This window comes from Camelina sativa, chromosome 8, assembly GCF_000633955.1.
Source record: "Camelina sativa cultivar DH55 chromosome 8, Cs, whole genome shotgun sequence".
NCBI lineage: Eukaryota > Viridiplantae > Streptophyta > Magnoliopsida > Brassicales > Brassicaceae > Camelina > Camelina sativa.
Window position 1 is genome coordinate 8,233,926 of NC_025692.1, and position 14,457 is coordinate 8,248,382.

At 35.2% G+C, this 14,457-nt stretch overlaps 2 protein-coding genes across 3 annotated transcripts; both read right to left on the reverse strand.

Moving 5' to 3' along the window:
* On the reverse strand, window positions 6,763-9,807 carry LOC104706695 (ferric reduction oxidase 4). 2 transcript variants are annotated; one of them, XM_010422905.2, is made up of 8 exons: window positions 9,681-9,807; window positions 9,478-9,574; window positions 9,282-9,374; window positions 8,734-8,961; window positions 8,308-8,635; window positions 7,861-8,098; window positions 7,047-7,771; window positions 6,763-6,940 (listed from the first exon to the last, which is right to left on the reverse strand). In XM_010422905.2, exons 1-8 carry the CDS (start codon window positions 9,800-9,802, stop codon window positions 6,798-6,800), a joined length of 1,974 nt encoding a protein of 657 aa, XP_010421207.1. In that variant the 5' UTR covers window positions 9,803-9,807; the 3' UTR covers window positions 6,763-6,797. The 2 variants fall into 2 exon arrangements, with proteins under 2 accessions (XP_010421207.1, XP_010421206.1); XM_010422904.2 differs by having other exon boundaries at window positions 8,734-8,968; window positions 9,195-9,374; window positions 9,649-9,807.
* Window positions 11,745-14,244, reverse strand: LOC104706696 (uncharacterized membrane protein YjcL-like). Its single transcript, XM_010422906.1, has 6 exons — window positions 13,955-14,244; window positions 13,656-13,882; window positions 13,460-13,570; window positions 13,072-13,230; window positions 12,424-12,665; window positions 11,745-12,228 (listed from the first exon to the last, which is right to left on the reverse strand). Exons 1-6 carry the CDS (start codon window positions 14,233-14,235, stop codon window positions 11,905-11,907), a joined length of 1,344 nt encoding a protein of 447 aa, XP_010421208.1. The 5' UTR covers window positions 14,236-14,244; the 3' UTR covers window positions 11,745-11,904.

The window sequence follows — 14,457 nt, forward strand, 5'->3', positions numbered from 1 at the left end:
AGCAATGTCAGACAACATCCAATCGAGTCCCTGGAACATCCTCCTCTTCATTGCCTTGATTCCATGATCACACTTTGCCTTTACCTGCACCACAAACACATATTGAGATGCATGAGTATTTGATAAACACTCAGTGAGGCAATCCTCCCATCTACTGGGCTATACACTCAAGCAATTGTGATACCAATGTCCATAAACAATCAACAAACAAACATACAAACCAGGAAAACGAACATCATCTGCTCGAAGGGAGGTGTCGACCGAAACCAGCCAAGTGTCGACCGACACTGGCTCTTGGTGTCGAGCGACACTACCCCACAGTGTCGATCGATGTCGCTTCACTGGTGTTGACCGACACCAGTTGGTGTCGATCGACACTACCTCTGCAACCGTGATCTGCATGAAGCCGAGAGTCGAATCTTGCTCCCAAACTCCACCAAATCGCCCAATGCTCAAAACCCAAGCCATATACGTCCATAGGAACCTGTAGCAATCCAATCCCAGCATGAAAACACACAAAAACAGCAACAAACAAGCAAGAACAAGGAATCACAGGCTTAGATCAGCCATGGTTATGCACTCACCTCTTTGCAGGAAGATTCTGACCAACATCAACGAATCCAACCCTCCTAACAAGCTTCTATCTCCTCCTTAGCCTCAAATCTCTCAAGAACAGCCAAGAATCTCACCAATCTCACCAAAAATCTCAAGAACTCTCTTTTTCCTCTTTTTCTCTCAAAAGCGTTAAACGGCGACAAGAGAACTTCCCAAAACCCTTCTAGTCGACAAAACACTTAAATATCTTGGTTTAGTGGTTTTTCCTAAACCAAACCGGTCCAAATCGATAATTGAATCAAACTGGTCGAACTAGACAACATTGGTGTCGACCAACACCACCTTGGTGTCGATCGACACCCATCCCAAAAACCCATATTTTGGTTCGCGGATGTTACACTACCAATCCTCATATAGATTGGATTAGAGCATCTCCAATGCATCTCTATTTTTTTCTTCTATAAATAGAGAAAAATATAGCAATCTATTTTAGAGGCAAATTTGCTCTAACCCACCTCTATTCTCATCTCTAGAATAGAGATTGCTATATTTTCTTCTATTTATAGAGGAAAAAAAATAGAGTTCCTCTATATATAGACGAAAAAATAGCAATCTCTATTTTAGAGATGAGAATAGAGGTGGATTGGAGCAAAAATGCCTCTATTATAGAGTTTCTCTATTATAGAGAAAAAAATAGAGAAAACCATTGGAGATGGTTTTAGAGAGATGATTTATTACACGTTGTATTAAGTTTGTAGAAATTAAGCAGATTAAAGATATTGGTGATAACACATTTGTTGCAATCTCATTTTTTTCCTTCCTACCATTGGAGAAAAATCAGCCAAGAATGCAATTAAAGTTCAATTTTGAACTTTGGTACTTGATTACCGTTGATTTCTTTAATTTTCGTGTGATTATTTTTTCTCTTGTTTTTGAGACCTACCAAAATATGTGTGTAACCTAAAAACATACAAAATTATCATGTAAAATCTTATAAATTTTACAGACAGATTATCTTGTCATATTCCTACTAATTATTTATATTTTTTTTTGTTTTCAAATTATTTTTCAATATTTTAATTTTATAATATTTTAATTTGATTTTTCAGTGATATTCTATTTTTATGTTCAGTTTAGTATCATCTCAATATTTGTTATAATTTACAACTATACCAAACTGGATTCATGTAAATCTTCTTTTCATGCATAATACTTCACAAAATTCCTAATAGTTAAAAATATATGCCATAAGCTTTATGTTTTCCCCTAAACATAAAAATGTGTATGTTATTTACCAATTATTTTTACTTCATTTACTACTTAATATACTCACTGATGTTTAGCAAGTTTACATTTTCATATAACTATGTAAAATAGTTTCTAAAATTTTAGTGATTAAAATGATCTACTATTTTAATTTTATGATCTACTACTTTGTCTTTTTATAATTATCTTCATATGAAAAAATAATAAAACTTAAAATTTATAAACCAAATTCTTCTTAGTCTAGAAAATCCATGGAGTTTAAATTGTCTGCACAAAATATCTAAAATAGTAAATGTTAATTGCGTCATCACCAACAACTTTTAAACGATCTCCTACATCCTTATATACTGAAACAATCCGACCCATTTTTATTGTTTTTATTAAACTAATGATCTCATATTCACTAAAAACCTATCTCAATCAATACAACAGCGGAAATAAATAACATTAAACCAAAAATACCCCCATTAAACTAATAAAAACTAATCCAATAACCATTCCAACATAAGCGAGTAATAAACCAACCATCAAATCATTAAAACATTAGACCAGCAACCTATCAATATTCTAACTACTCAACACTAGCAACCTAACAGTAGCCAGACAACAACCAATCGAGCCACTAGAACATCCTTCTCATCATTGCCTTGATTCCACGATCACACTTTGCCTTTACCTATACCACAAACAATATTTGAGATGCAAGAGTATTGCCATAAACATTCAGTGAGGTAATCCTCCCATCTATTGGGCTATACACACAAGGAACTGATAATCCAATGTTCAACAATCGACAAACAACACAAACAAACCAGGAGAAATAAATATCAGCTACCTTCAGAAAGGGGTGGTGTCGACCGACACCCCTCCTCTACCCAAAAAATTTAGCATTGTCGACCGACACCCCTCCTCGACCCAAAAAACCTACCAGTGTCGATCGAAACTTGTCCAAGTCTACGCTCCATCAATTCCTTGGTGTCAACCGACACTCACCTGGTGTCAATCGATATCGACCTTGCCGACGTGTTTTGATCGAAGCTGAGAGTCTGTTCTCCGCCTTCCACTACCTTCAATCCAAAGTGACCGAGGCTCACCAAAAAGCCACATAAGGTCGTAGGCAACATGAAACATCCCAAACAAGCAAGAAACAACAAAAAACAGACATAGAACATGAAAAACAAAGGAATCTCAGGATTAGATCAGCCATGGTCATTCACTCACCTCTTTAGCAGGAAATTTCTGACCAAAAACCGACGAATCCAACACCAAATCAACGTTCTAACAAGCCTCTAGCCCCGTATCTTCACTCCCACAGAAGGATCTCATATGGAAAGGCACAAAATCTCCAAATATCACAAGAACTCTCTGGAAACTATTTTTCTCTCTTTTCAACTCTCTAGAACTACAAATGAGCGGCCACTGAAACCCTCAAGGTCGACTTCTCGCTTAAATAACTTGATTTATGGTTTTCCAAACCCAACTTATTCTAATTTCGATGATTTAAAACAAATCGGTCGAACCAGAAATTGTTGGTGTCAACCGACAACCTCCTTAGTGTCGATCGACACCCATCCAAACCTCAAAAACTGTAATGACCCGACCCATTTTTTTTTAAGACAGTATTAAACTATTGATCCCAGAATCACTAACATGCTAACCTCAATCAATTCAATAGCAGAAATAACCAACAACATTAACCAGCAATAATCCAATAGATTAAATAACCAACAACAATAATACATCAATTCCAAAAGAATAACATAAATCTAAGGAACCAACAATCCTAGGCAACATTCTAAAGAATCAACTCTAGCAACCTAACAGAAGCCAGACATCAACCAATCTACCACTATAACATCCTCCTCTTTATTGCCTTGATTCCACGATCACACTTTGCCTTTACCTACACCACAAACAATAATTGAGATGCATGAGTATTGTTATAAACACTCAATGAAGTAATCCTCCCATCTACTGGGCTATACACACAAGCAACTGAGAATCCAATGTGCAACAATCGACAAACAACACAAACAAGCCAGGAGAAACAAGTATCAACCGTCTGCAGAAAGGGGTGGTGTCGACCGACACTGCCTCTTGGTGTCAACCAACACTCCCTCCCAGTGTCGTCCGGCACTGCCTCCTTGTGCCTATCGACATTGACTCCTAGTGTCGATTGACACTGGCTCCTGGTGTCGACAAACACCCCTCCTCGACCCAAAAATCCTAGCAGTTTCGACCAACACCTCCACCTGATTTCGATCGACACCTCAACCTGGTGTCGATCGACACTTGCCTAAGTTTCTGCACCGTCAATTCCTTGGTGTCGACCGACACCCACTTGGTGTCGATCAACACCGACTCCACATACGCATTCTGCTTGAATCCGAGAGTCTATTCTCCGCCTTCCACCACCTCCAAAGCGACTGAGGCTCACCTAAAAGCCACATAAGGCCGTAGGAAACATGAAACATCCACAAACAAGCAAGAAAAAACAAAAAACAGACATAGAACAAGCAAAACGAAGGAATCCCATGTTTAGATCAGCCATGGTCATGTACTCATCTTTTTAGCAGGAAGCAGGAAGTTTCTAACCAAAAACCGACAAATCCAACACCCAATCAACCTTCTAACAAGCCTTCACTCCCACAGAAGGATCTCACAAGGAAAGACACCAAATCTCACAAAAACTCTCTGAAAACAATTTTTCTCTCTTCTTAACTCTCTGGAACGATAAATGAGCGGCAACTGAAACCTTTAAGGTCGACTTCTCGCTTAAATATCTCGGTTTAGAGTTTTCCAAATCTAACCGATTTTAATTTCGATGATTTAAAACAAACTAATCAAATCGGAAATTGTTAGTGTCAACTGACACCTTCCTTGGCGTCGATCGACACTCATCATAACCTCCCAAAGTTCTTTCACAGATGTTACACATACTACCTCACAACCATCTTTCTCATGATGTAACCCAATAGACTTTTTTTTTTTGGTGAACAACCCAACTGACTTTAAACACAAGGGAACGGTGAAATTTTTGGTAGTATATTATGGACCGAATAATTACACCAAATACTTTCAAGAGTAGTTTAAAGCTAAAGTTAATTAAAGCTTGATCTTTGGACTGTAGCGAAATTAGCAAAGATAAGTACACAGCGCTAAAATATATTAATCTCACTCATTATTAATTAATTTATGATTAAAATAAATAAATTCGTTATCATAATTCTAAACCTCTAAAATCAATCCAGAATATTACTTTATTTATTTTGATCATAAATTTTGGGACATTTTTAAAAATATACTAAATTTTATAAGAAATTCGAAAATTACATTTAGTATTACAGTTATTTGAAACGTACACATTATGAATTGAAAATAGACAAAATACCCTTATCCTTTCTAAAACTAAATTAAATTTAGAAACAATTTAAAAATTAACTTAAATTCGTGATTACGAAAATGTATTTATTGTATTTTAAGTAACGATTATTTAAAATTTTGAGTAAAGAAAAAAACTTAACATGTTTCTGTTTATATTATTTAGATTTAAATTTATTTAAAATAAATAATTCCAGGTTATACACTTATAATATATATGTATATATCGAATTTCTGACTTATTTTAATCAATATTGATTTATTATAAGGTCGACTTTGTGAACCATCAATTTGTTTTTTACTTCTATTGACCTAATTATCTTCACTATTGACTTAATTTAAAACAGTTGACTTATCATATGGCTAGTGGATTTACAACCTAGTTGATTTTTTTTTAATTGTTGACATATTTTTTCGTCATCGATTTATATTTGTTTTCTGTTGAATTGTTTGTTTATGGTTGACTTATTACATTCTGTGTTGATTTATTAATAAGGTCGATGAATGGTTGATTTAAGTTTAATTTTTGTCAGACTTATTTATTTTTCTATCAAATTAAAAGAAAATAAAAAACTAAAGAATACTTTGCAAATATTATTTTTTAAAACTCTATTATAGAGAAAGAAATAGAATCCCCTATATATTAATAGAGAAGCACTCTCACAAAAAAGCTGAGGTGTTACACTCACATAGCTCTTACATTTTTTTTAATAAATGCCCTTACTTCTCATTATTATTTACATAAATATGCGATTGTAATATTACGAGCCAATGTTTTATTCTATTAGTTTTTAAAAATGAAATATTTAATCAACTATTAAATCCAAAAATATATTTAATTATCATTTTCATAACTTATTTACATATTAAAAGTAAATTATATTTCACAAACAAGAAAAAAAATTATTCATTTATTTACCACTTTTATTATTTTTCTCATTGCATTTTTATCAATTAGTCTAAAAAATATTGCTTTATATATTTAATGGTTGATACTAATAATAATGTGAAACATAAAATATGTGAATTTGATTTTTAGAAACACAAAAAGACATCCAAACTTTCTACACCTCCTAAAAATTCTTTTCCAAGTTTAAATATTTTAAGGGTGAAATGTATTTTACAAAAAATAAACGCAAATTTGAATAAACGAAAAAAAACTTTCTTACATATTTTGTTTTATACAAACAAATCTTAAATGTCAAATAATAATTTTACTCATAATATTTTATTTAAATCGATTTATCCCGCACATAGTGCGGGTTGGTACCTAGTTCTTCTATATAAGGTTAAGTCACCCAAAGGCTTATTAACAATTCTATAATATTGGTCAACTGGAATTTTAGAAACAAAAAATTTAGATTTCATCTATGTATTTTTTTATATGAATTTGAAAGAAGAAAATAAAGTATTATAACAAACAAAAGCTAACAACAAGAAAAACAAAAGTGATAATGGGCTGAATAAGATAAAGATGCCATATATATTAACATTCCATTATTGCATTATGTTACAAGAATAATTTAGCAAGCCATCTAAACATCAAAGGTCCATTACAGATACAACAAACAAACATAGTTTGAACATGGAATCGATCACCAGTTGAAACTAATTGCCTCAAAGTGAAGGTTCTTAGCCAAACCAGATGAACATATCTTTGCAACTTCATGCCTCATCTTTCTTGGTCCACAAACCATCACCCCAACGTCTTCCGAACCTTCAGCCTCGAACAGAATCTCTGCAAAAAGATAAGATTGAAAAGTATCAGGTTCATGCATATACGTTCACTTACACATTATGTTATGTAAGTGAAGTCATGCTCATGTATGTAACAGATTACTTACTTTTCAGATTAGGTTTGGAGCCGAAGTGGACTGAAGTGGCTTGTACTATAGATTGATAGGGAACGCTCTCCAGCTCTCTCGCGTGGCCGTGGAACCATGAACCTGGAGAAGACGTGGGCATCTGAAAATCTACACTCTGTACCTGCTTCTTAGACTCCTTATCTCCTTCTTTGTTCTGTTTCTTGCGCCATAAGAAAACTATGCTTGAAGAGATGAAAATGCACACACATCCTAGGAACATGTCCCAAAGCGCTCTGTACGAGAAATTATATATCTTTCCTGTGTTACGATCAATAGGGTATACATAATAACGTGTTACAATCGCTATGAGCAAGAGAAACATGACGAATGATGATAAGATCACCACTCCGAGCCAGAGGAAGTTGTTGGGTCCAAGAACAGGTGAGATAGGAGAGTCTAGAGGCTGCGGTTTGAACCATTTTGTCTGTAGAAGTCTGTGATCATCAGTTGTCTCGGGCTTCTTGTCTTCTCTTGTAACATAGGCCTCAATTCGGAGGTTCAGCCTGGAAATGTCTGAGACTGATATATCCGATGGGAAGATTAGGTCTAAAAGCGCAAGATCATGATAATGTTTGAAGGCACAAACAAGAAGAACATCTGGTAGCTTTGTGCTTTGGTTTTGGCTCTCAGACATGAGTTCTCTGATAACCGAAATGAAGGGTGTAACTCCACTGCCACCGCCCACTAGTATTAGAGAGTCATGCCTTTATATGATGATCGAAATGACAATTGGTTAAACTTAAGACAAAGTATTTAAGTAAGAAACTGAAATAGGACCTTTGAGTTTTTGTACCTCGAGACATCAAAAGAGTTAGGGCCATAAGGACCTTCAGTAGAAACTTCGAGAGAATCAATGGAAGAAGAGATATGGGTGTAAAGCTTTTGAGTCCAACTTCCCTGTTTTCTGATTACAACACTTAGCGTATCTTTCTCCAAGTTGGTGCTCGAAGTTATTGTGAATGGATGCCATTGAAGCTTGGATATGCTCGGCACATGTAGAAACAATATACTTGTTGGTGTATATTGTAGCCCTATAGTTAGATCATGAAACAAATGGTTACAATCATTATACACTGTATTTTAAAATAGAAATCTAGCAAAACTATTTTTCATCTCGTTTGCATTTTGGCGTTTGTATCTATTTATTTATAATTAAAAAGATATTTGTTAAAAGGAAACCCTACTATTGTTGTTGTTTCATTTGAATGTAAAAGTAAACGGAGGAACTAGTTGTAAGTACCTGGGGTTTTGGAGAAAGTGAGTTCGAGGTTGTCTGAAGGTAAGATCCTAGCGGAAACAAGTCTGGTTCTCTTGGTGGACTGTAAGAATCTTAAGTAACGGTCGATGAAAAACAGGAAGATGTTGGGCAGGATCATGCAGAACCACGAGTCTCCCACATGGATTACGTAGAAGATTATGTAGAGACCGTAGAGTTGGTGAGTGTAGAAGAAAAGCTCGAACTTCTTTCGTCTATAGGATGGTAAACTTGTCACCCACATCGCTATTCCAATCACCATCGCTATTGTTCCGGCTAGATTAGACACATATGTCGGATTCCATGCAAACGTCTTTTTACATATATAAGAAACTATAAATTCATCAGTTTAGTTTAGTTATAGTATAAACCAAAAACAGAAAAAGAAAAATGAAGTTAGATGTATCGCACCTCCATCAACTGATTGGTCATGGCCCAGTATATAAGGAAAACGACCGTGTGGACTAGGAAGAGAAAGTTTGAGACATGCCCGAGCCAAATGTGATATTTGATGCTTGACTCTGAAGTCAACCCGACAAGTGGTAGTATCGTAGAGGTTCTTGTCACCGGGAAGAACAGAAAGGCCCAACAGTAATGGCCAACATATCCGATTCTCAGTCCAAAAGACCTAAACTTTGCCTGCCATCTGTACCATTTCAGTCAAAGTTTAATAAACTCTCCTACGGATTTGGAGATCGGACCATACGTATCAAAAATGGTATGTACCATCCGTTCTGTTTCACTGTGAAACTTTCACATGGTTTTGAACAATCATGAGTTTCCAATTCAAACTAATTTATGAACGCGCAATTCAAATTCTAACAAACCATTTCGAGCATATATAGTTTAGAATTGAAAACAAAGAAGCTTACATTTTGGAGTTGTCGTGGTTATGAAGGCTGACGTGATAGCTAATGTATAGATAATTGGAGAGAGCCCAAACCAGAAGAGCCACAAACAATAGAGAAAAAGTCAACTCCGTTGCTGTCACTATCCCCAATGGCTTCATCACCATCATCACCCTCCCCATTTTCCTTTTTACCTTCCATTCCCTGCATTCATGATTCATATAAATAAAATTTTGATAATTTATTACAAATATTTACATGAAAATACGTAGCCAATATTGATGAAATTATAACAAGTCGAACGAACCTTTGAGGTTGGCTTGGTTTCTTCTGGGTATGCAAATAAACACAACTCAGAACCGCAATGAACATCATTGGAACCGTGAGAAGCACTAGATTCGTGCCTATAATAATAGTCCTTGAATACTCAAGCCTCAAAACAATTAAAAATTTTCAAAGTAAATGCGAGAATACATACCTTGAGGACCAAAATAAGTAGTATTGAGATACTTGGCGAGTTTGGGGATCCATTTGCTTTTGAAAAGATTAGTTGAAATCATAATCCAAATAAACATCCATCCAAGAAACAGAACCACCATCAACATCTTCACCAGACTTCTCATGTTCCCCATTTTTGTATTTATATATCTAGTACACAATATTTTGATGTATGTGTGTTGTTTGTGTGGAAACCTTATTTCTGATTTGTTATTTATAGTACATTATAAGGGCAATGTTGTAATATTTATATAAATATGTAAGCGTCATATATTGTCTAAGATGTGAGAATCCTTCCCTGCTTTTATATATTTTATCTTTATCTCCCAACATATTTATTTGCCGGCAGATATACACAAATTACAATAAAATATGTAGGCAACTAGATAACTCAGATGTATATCATAAATGTAATGCCGGGAATTGTATCAAAATTTATATAGACACATGTTAGCCACACCCACATGGATCAGTTTATGACCCCCTTTACGCAATTGAATGCCTTCTTCTGATCATATAGTATATTCGGTTTTGACATAAAACCAAAAAAAAAAATTGTATATATTCGGTTACTTATAGATTTACTTATTTTTATGAACTCCGCAATATAGTATTTGGAAAAATCATATTTGGAATTTTGATAGAAGGGACGTACATACTCTCGTTCGTTTATGTTCTTTTTTGTAACTTGTATGTTTAGTTGTTACATGATTATGGAATGGTGCCAAATTACGGAATTATATATATATATATATATATATATATATATATATTACGGAATTATATTTTACCATCAAATTATCTTCTTTCGACGTCAAAATTACAAAATCCTATCTTGACGCCAACGTAGCAAAATCAACAAAAGAATAGTTTTAGAAATAAATAACATTTAGATGCTACCTAAAATATTTGTTCCGGGGGGAACTATATATATTTGAAATGAACTTGTGTGAATGAAACTCTTAAAATCTTTAAGTACATGTATATATGAATTAAAGTATAAACGCATTTATTCACCCAAAAAAAAAAAGTATAAACGCATTATAGGTAACATATGATAGTTTCTTAGATTTTGTCTTTTGTCGGATCCCAAAAAAGAAAAAAAAAATTATAGTTTCTTAGAGTTTTCCCTAGGTCAAAACGGGTTAGATATATTTGCGAATAGAAAACTTGTGAGTTGAGAGCAATGGTTTGATTATTTTATTTTTAGAAAAACTGTTTCAAGTCTACTACAATAAATCTTGGCAAATTAAAAAAACAAGAAATATTACCAAATGTACATTTATATAGGAGGGAATTCTCGTTGAAATATCTATATAGTTAATAAACAGAGAGAAATGAGAAGTACAAGATGGTTCCAATCAAATCAAAGTATAGTACTAATGGTTCCAATCATAACTAATAAACTATTAGTTAGGGTTTCGTGCTTAGAGAATTTAGATTTGGGAACATTCTACTATCTTGACGCAAAAAAGGCATGATTCATGCGTGGACAAATTGGTACTTGATGTACTACACCTTTACTTTTTCTTAGCTTAGCTAACTAATAATATATCTATGCTCTCGAAAATATTATGTTTGTACTAAACTACTAACAAAAGTGTGTTCCCGTCCCGATCCCGACCCTTATAGGCATCATATAAATTTTATGGAACGAGCAGGTGCGTGAACAGAAAGTAAAGGCTCAGTTAGGAACCTAAATCCAAGCCATGTCGTGGTAATATTCATATTGCATATATATAATTTGGAATCAAAAGTTACAATTTAAGGCACAAATTTATAGGATAAATCTAGCACTGCTTTGGCATTTGGGTTACAAAATACAAATATATGGAATCAGAAGAATCTTATTAATATGGTGGAATTGACTTTTTCAGATTGGAAAGGGCAAGTACAGTTGAGTTTTTCAATTTCGAACTGAAGTACAGTTGACTTATGTTGAAAGAGCGGTACAGTAGTACAATCTACAGTACCACACGATTTTATTAGTTTTTTTCCCGACATATTTTTTATTTTTGATCACGTAGAGCTCAACCAATCGAAATGGTTATTGTTTATTTATGAGATAAATTCATATATTAATACTAATAATCAAACAAACAAAAAAACTGTATCGTGCGAGTACACTTGACTTTTGGAAAGTAAAAGAGTATCTCTAACTAAACTAATGAGACAACATCAATTACATATTGTAGGAGTGTGGCTTCAGAATCCTCCCATCCAATCATTTAGAAATCTATAATCGTTTGAGGACCAAAACTCCAAATCCAATGCCGAGAAAAGTTGCAATGGAGACCCCGAAAACGCCGGATAGAATTCCGGGAACGACAAGAGAAGTCCATCCTTTTGCGGTTGCCATGGCACAAACAGTGGTTGGACCCCCAATGTTAGCGTTTGATGCAAGAAGGAGTAGCTTCATGTCTATACATAATACCTTTCCCACAACCAAAGTCACTGCAAGATGAACCATTACTTGAATAACAGCAAACAGAAAGATACTTGGGGCAGTGTTGATTACATTCCATACACTCCCTGTAGCTCCTAGAATTGTGAAAAATACCTGACCAAAAAAGATTTTAAGAAATAAATAGTTAGTTAGATGAACTACTAATCTGCCCCCATTACAGGTTTACTCCACTTTAAGGCTAAACTCATCACAGACCAGGTGTAGCCAGACAAACCCATCACTATTTCTTATTCGTCAATGACACATCCCGAATTGGTTCTAATAGATAAAGTGTAAAGAAAAAGATACCTGCATGAGAATAAGAGAGATGATTTCAGCAGAAGGTGCGAGAGAATCAAAGAAGTCAGGGAAGGAAGTTGCCAAGAAAATAGTGATCGCTGTTACTGCAGGAAGCTTGCCTCCTTGGATGTTAAATAGCGTTGTCATGGAAATTGCAGCTTTGCATATCAGGAAGGAAATTGTTAGTGCAATTGAAGTTGAAACCACTCTGTTCTTGTCCTCAAGCTTGTCATCCTTAGCCATGTCGGCATCTGCCATACGTCACACACATAGAACTTTAAACAGAAGTGTTAGAATTTCGATGCAACTGCGAGTAGAATCATTTTTCTTCAATACATAATTTGACATGCGCATTAATGTTGATGCAAAATGCAGTTAGAAGATGAGAATGGTTATGTAATAATATAAAAGTATTGAGTATTTATTATCAGAACATACGTTGCCAGACACATTATAATGTATAGTCATCATAACTAGTTTACCAATAGTCACTCAAATTAATTTGACAACTTCTAACCAATTAGTCCTAGAGTCATTGGTTCTCTAATTGGTCCAACTGTTAGCCATAGCTACTGATAAGATAATACCTGTCCAAGTGTTCTGTAACATACCTTATAAAAACAAGAAAATATAACAGGTGATTAAGATGAACTTTACCAGGGGGAGATGTTGAGGAAGTCTCAGGGGGAATCTTTGAGGCCAACGCAAACAAAACCATGAAGTGGAGAGCGCATATGACATTATCCACAGCCACACCTGCTGCTATAACAGATGGTGTAATCTGTAGAGCCTCCGATATCGCAACAAAATTAAGTGCTGCATTGAATAAACAAGAAAAAGAACCAATAAAGAGTTATTATCTTTGAGAAACATAATACAAGCAAATTTTAACAAGATTTCCCTCATTTATCAACAGCCAAAAATGTCAGATTTTCAGAATCTAAAGTAAAAGCTTGAAACTTTTTAAGTGATGTCGATCAACATTGAGTACCTTTGACTGGTTAACAAGCCAAAGAAGCAATGAAGAAGCTCCAGACAAACTTACATCCACCAATGTAACTCCCCATGAGAGCAGCTGCAATTTTCCAGTTATCCGGACCAAGCGATCTCATCGGCACCAATATAAAAGCCACCACAGTCCCAACAACCGTAGCAACTGCCACCAAACCAACATAAGGCAATCCTCAATTCTTAAAAGACCTAACCTTGAATCTAAAACTAAGCAAAGACAAAACCTTTACCAGATCCAATTAAGAATGCAATGAGCAACGACCCAGTAGATCGGATAATACGACGGAGATCAGCTCTAAACAACAGCAACGGAATCGTATGCGGCAAGAGGAACTCCATGAAGAAATCATACGACGGCGTTTCGAACGGAATCAGCCCTAAATTGCTCGCGGCGAGACCAATCAACGTGCTGGTCAACGCACCACTCACCATACTTCCAAGTCTCGTCTTCTCCGACCTTGGTAATTTCAGAGATTTCAGTATAGAAACTCTTAAGAACTCGAAGTTAGGATTTGATGATGTGACTTACCAGACCCCGAAAGCTCCGGCGGCGAAGAGAGTGGCCCATTGGGACCAGTGATCGTCTGGGGAGATTAGAGGGAATTGGAGTTGTGAGAAGGCTTTCACGCGCCGAGATGAAACATGACGCGGTGGTGTTAGTAAAGGGAGCCTTACCGGTGATTTGTTCCGGCGGATGGTTAGTGATGATGATAAGCCGTGACGAAAGCCATGGCGGGAAGGGGACACGTGGTGCGATGATAGTGAGGGTGATAGTGGATTTGGTGACACCACTGTGAGTACAAGAGCCATAGATGGATATACACATTAATGTTTCAAGTCCGATAATATAGTTTTTTTGGATATTTCTCTATTTATATAGTTTTTAATTATCTAGATTAATTGAATAACATAATCTTATTTACCCATTAAATTACCTAATTTACCTGTCTACGCTACAATATACTTATCTATTTCTTTAATGTGTTAGTCCAAACTCATAACCTTGTGAAATTATAGTATTACTTTAACTCA

Bases quoted from the DNA above. Each gene is read 5' to 3' on its own strand.
- LOC104706695 (XM_010422904.2), bottom strand. From the start codon at position 9,802: ATGGGGAACATGAGAAGTCTGGTGAAGATGTTGATGGTGGTTCTGTTT. The intron at 9,375-9,477 runs GTTCGTTCGACT...TCATGAATGCAG, and splicing joins AAACCAAGCCAACCTCAAAG to GGAATGGAAGGTAAAAAGGA. The intron at 8,099-8,307 runs GTACTTACAACT...ATCTAACTATAG, and splicing joins CACTTTCTCCAAAACCCCAG to GGCTACAATATACACCAACA.
- LOC104706696 (XM_010422906.1), bottom strand. From the start codon at position 14,235: ATGGCTCTTGTACTCACAGTGGTGTCACCAAATCCACTATCACCCTCA. The intron at 13,883-13,954 runs GTAAGTCACATC...GAAATTACCAAG, and splicing joins GCCGGAGCTTTCGGGGTCTG to GTCGGAGAAGACGAGACTTG. The intron at 12,666-13,071 runs GTAAAGTTCATC...GACGTATGGCAG, and splicing joins TTCCTCAACATCTCCCCCTG to ATGCCGACATGGCTAAGGAT.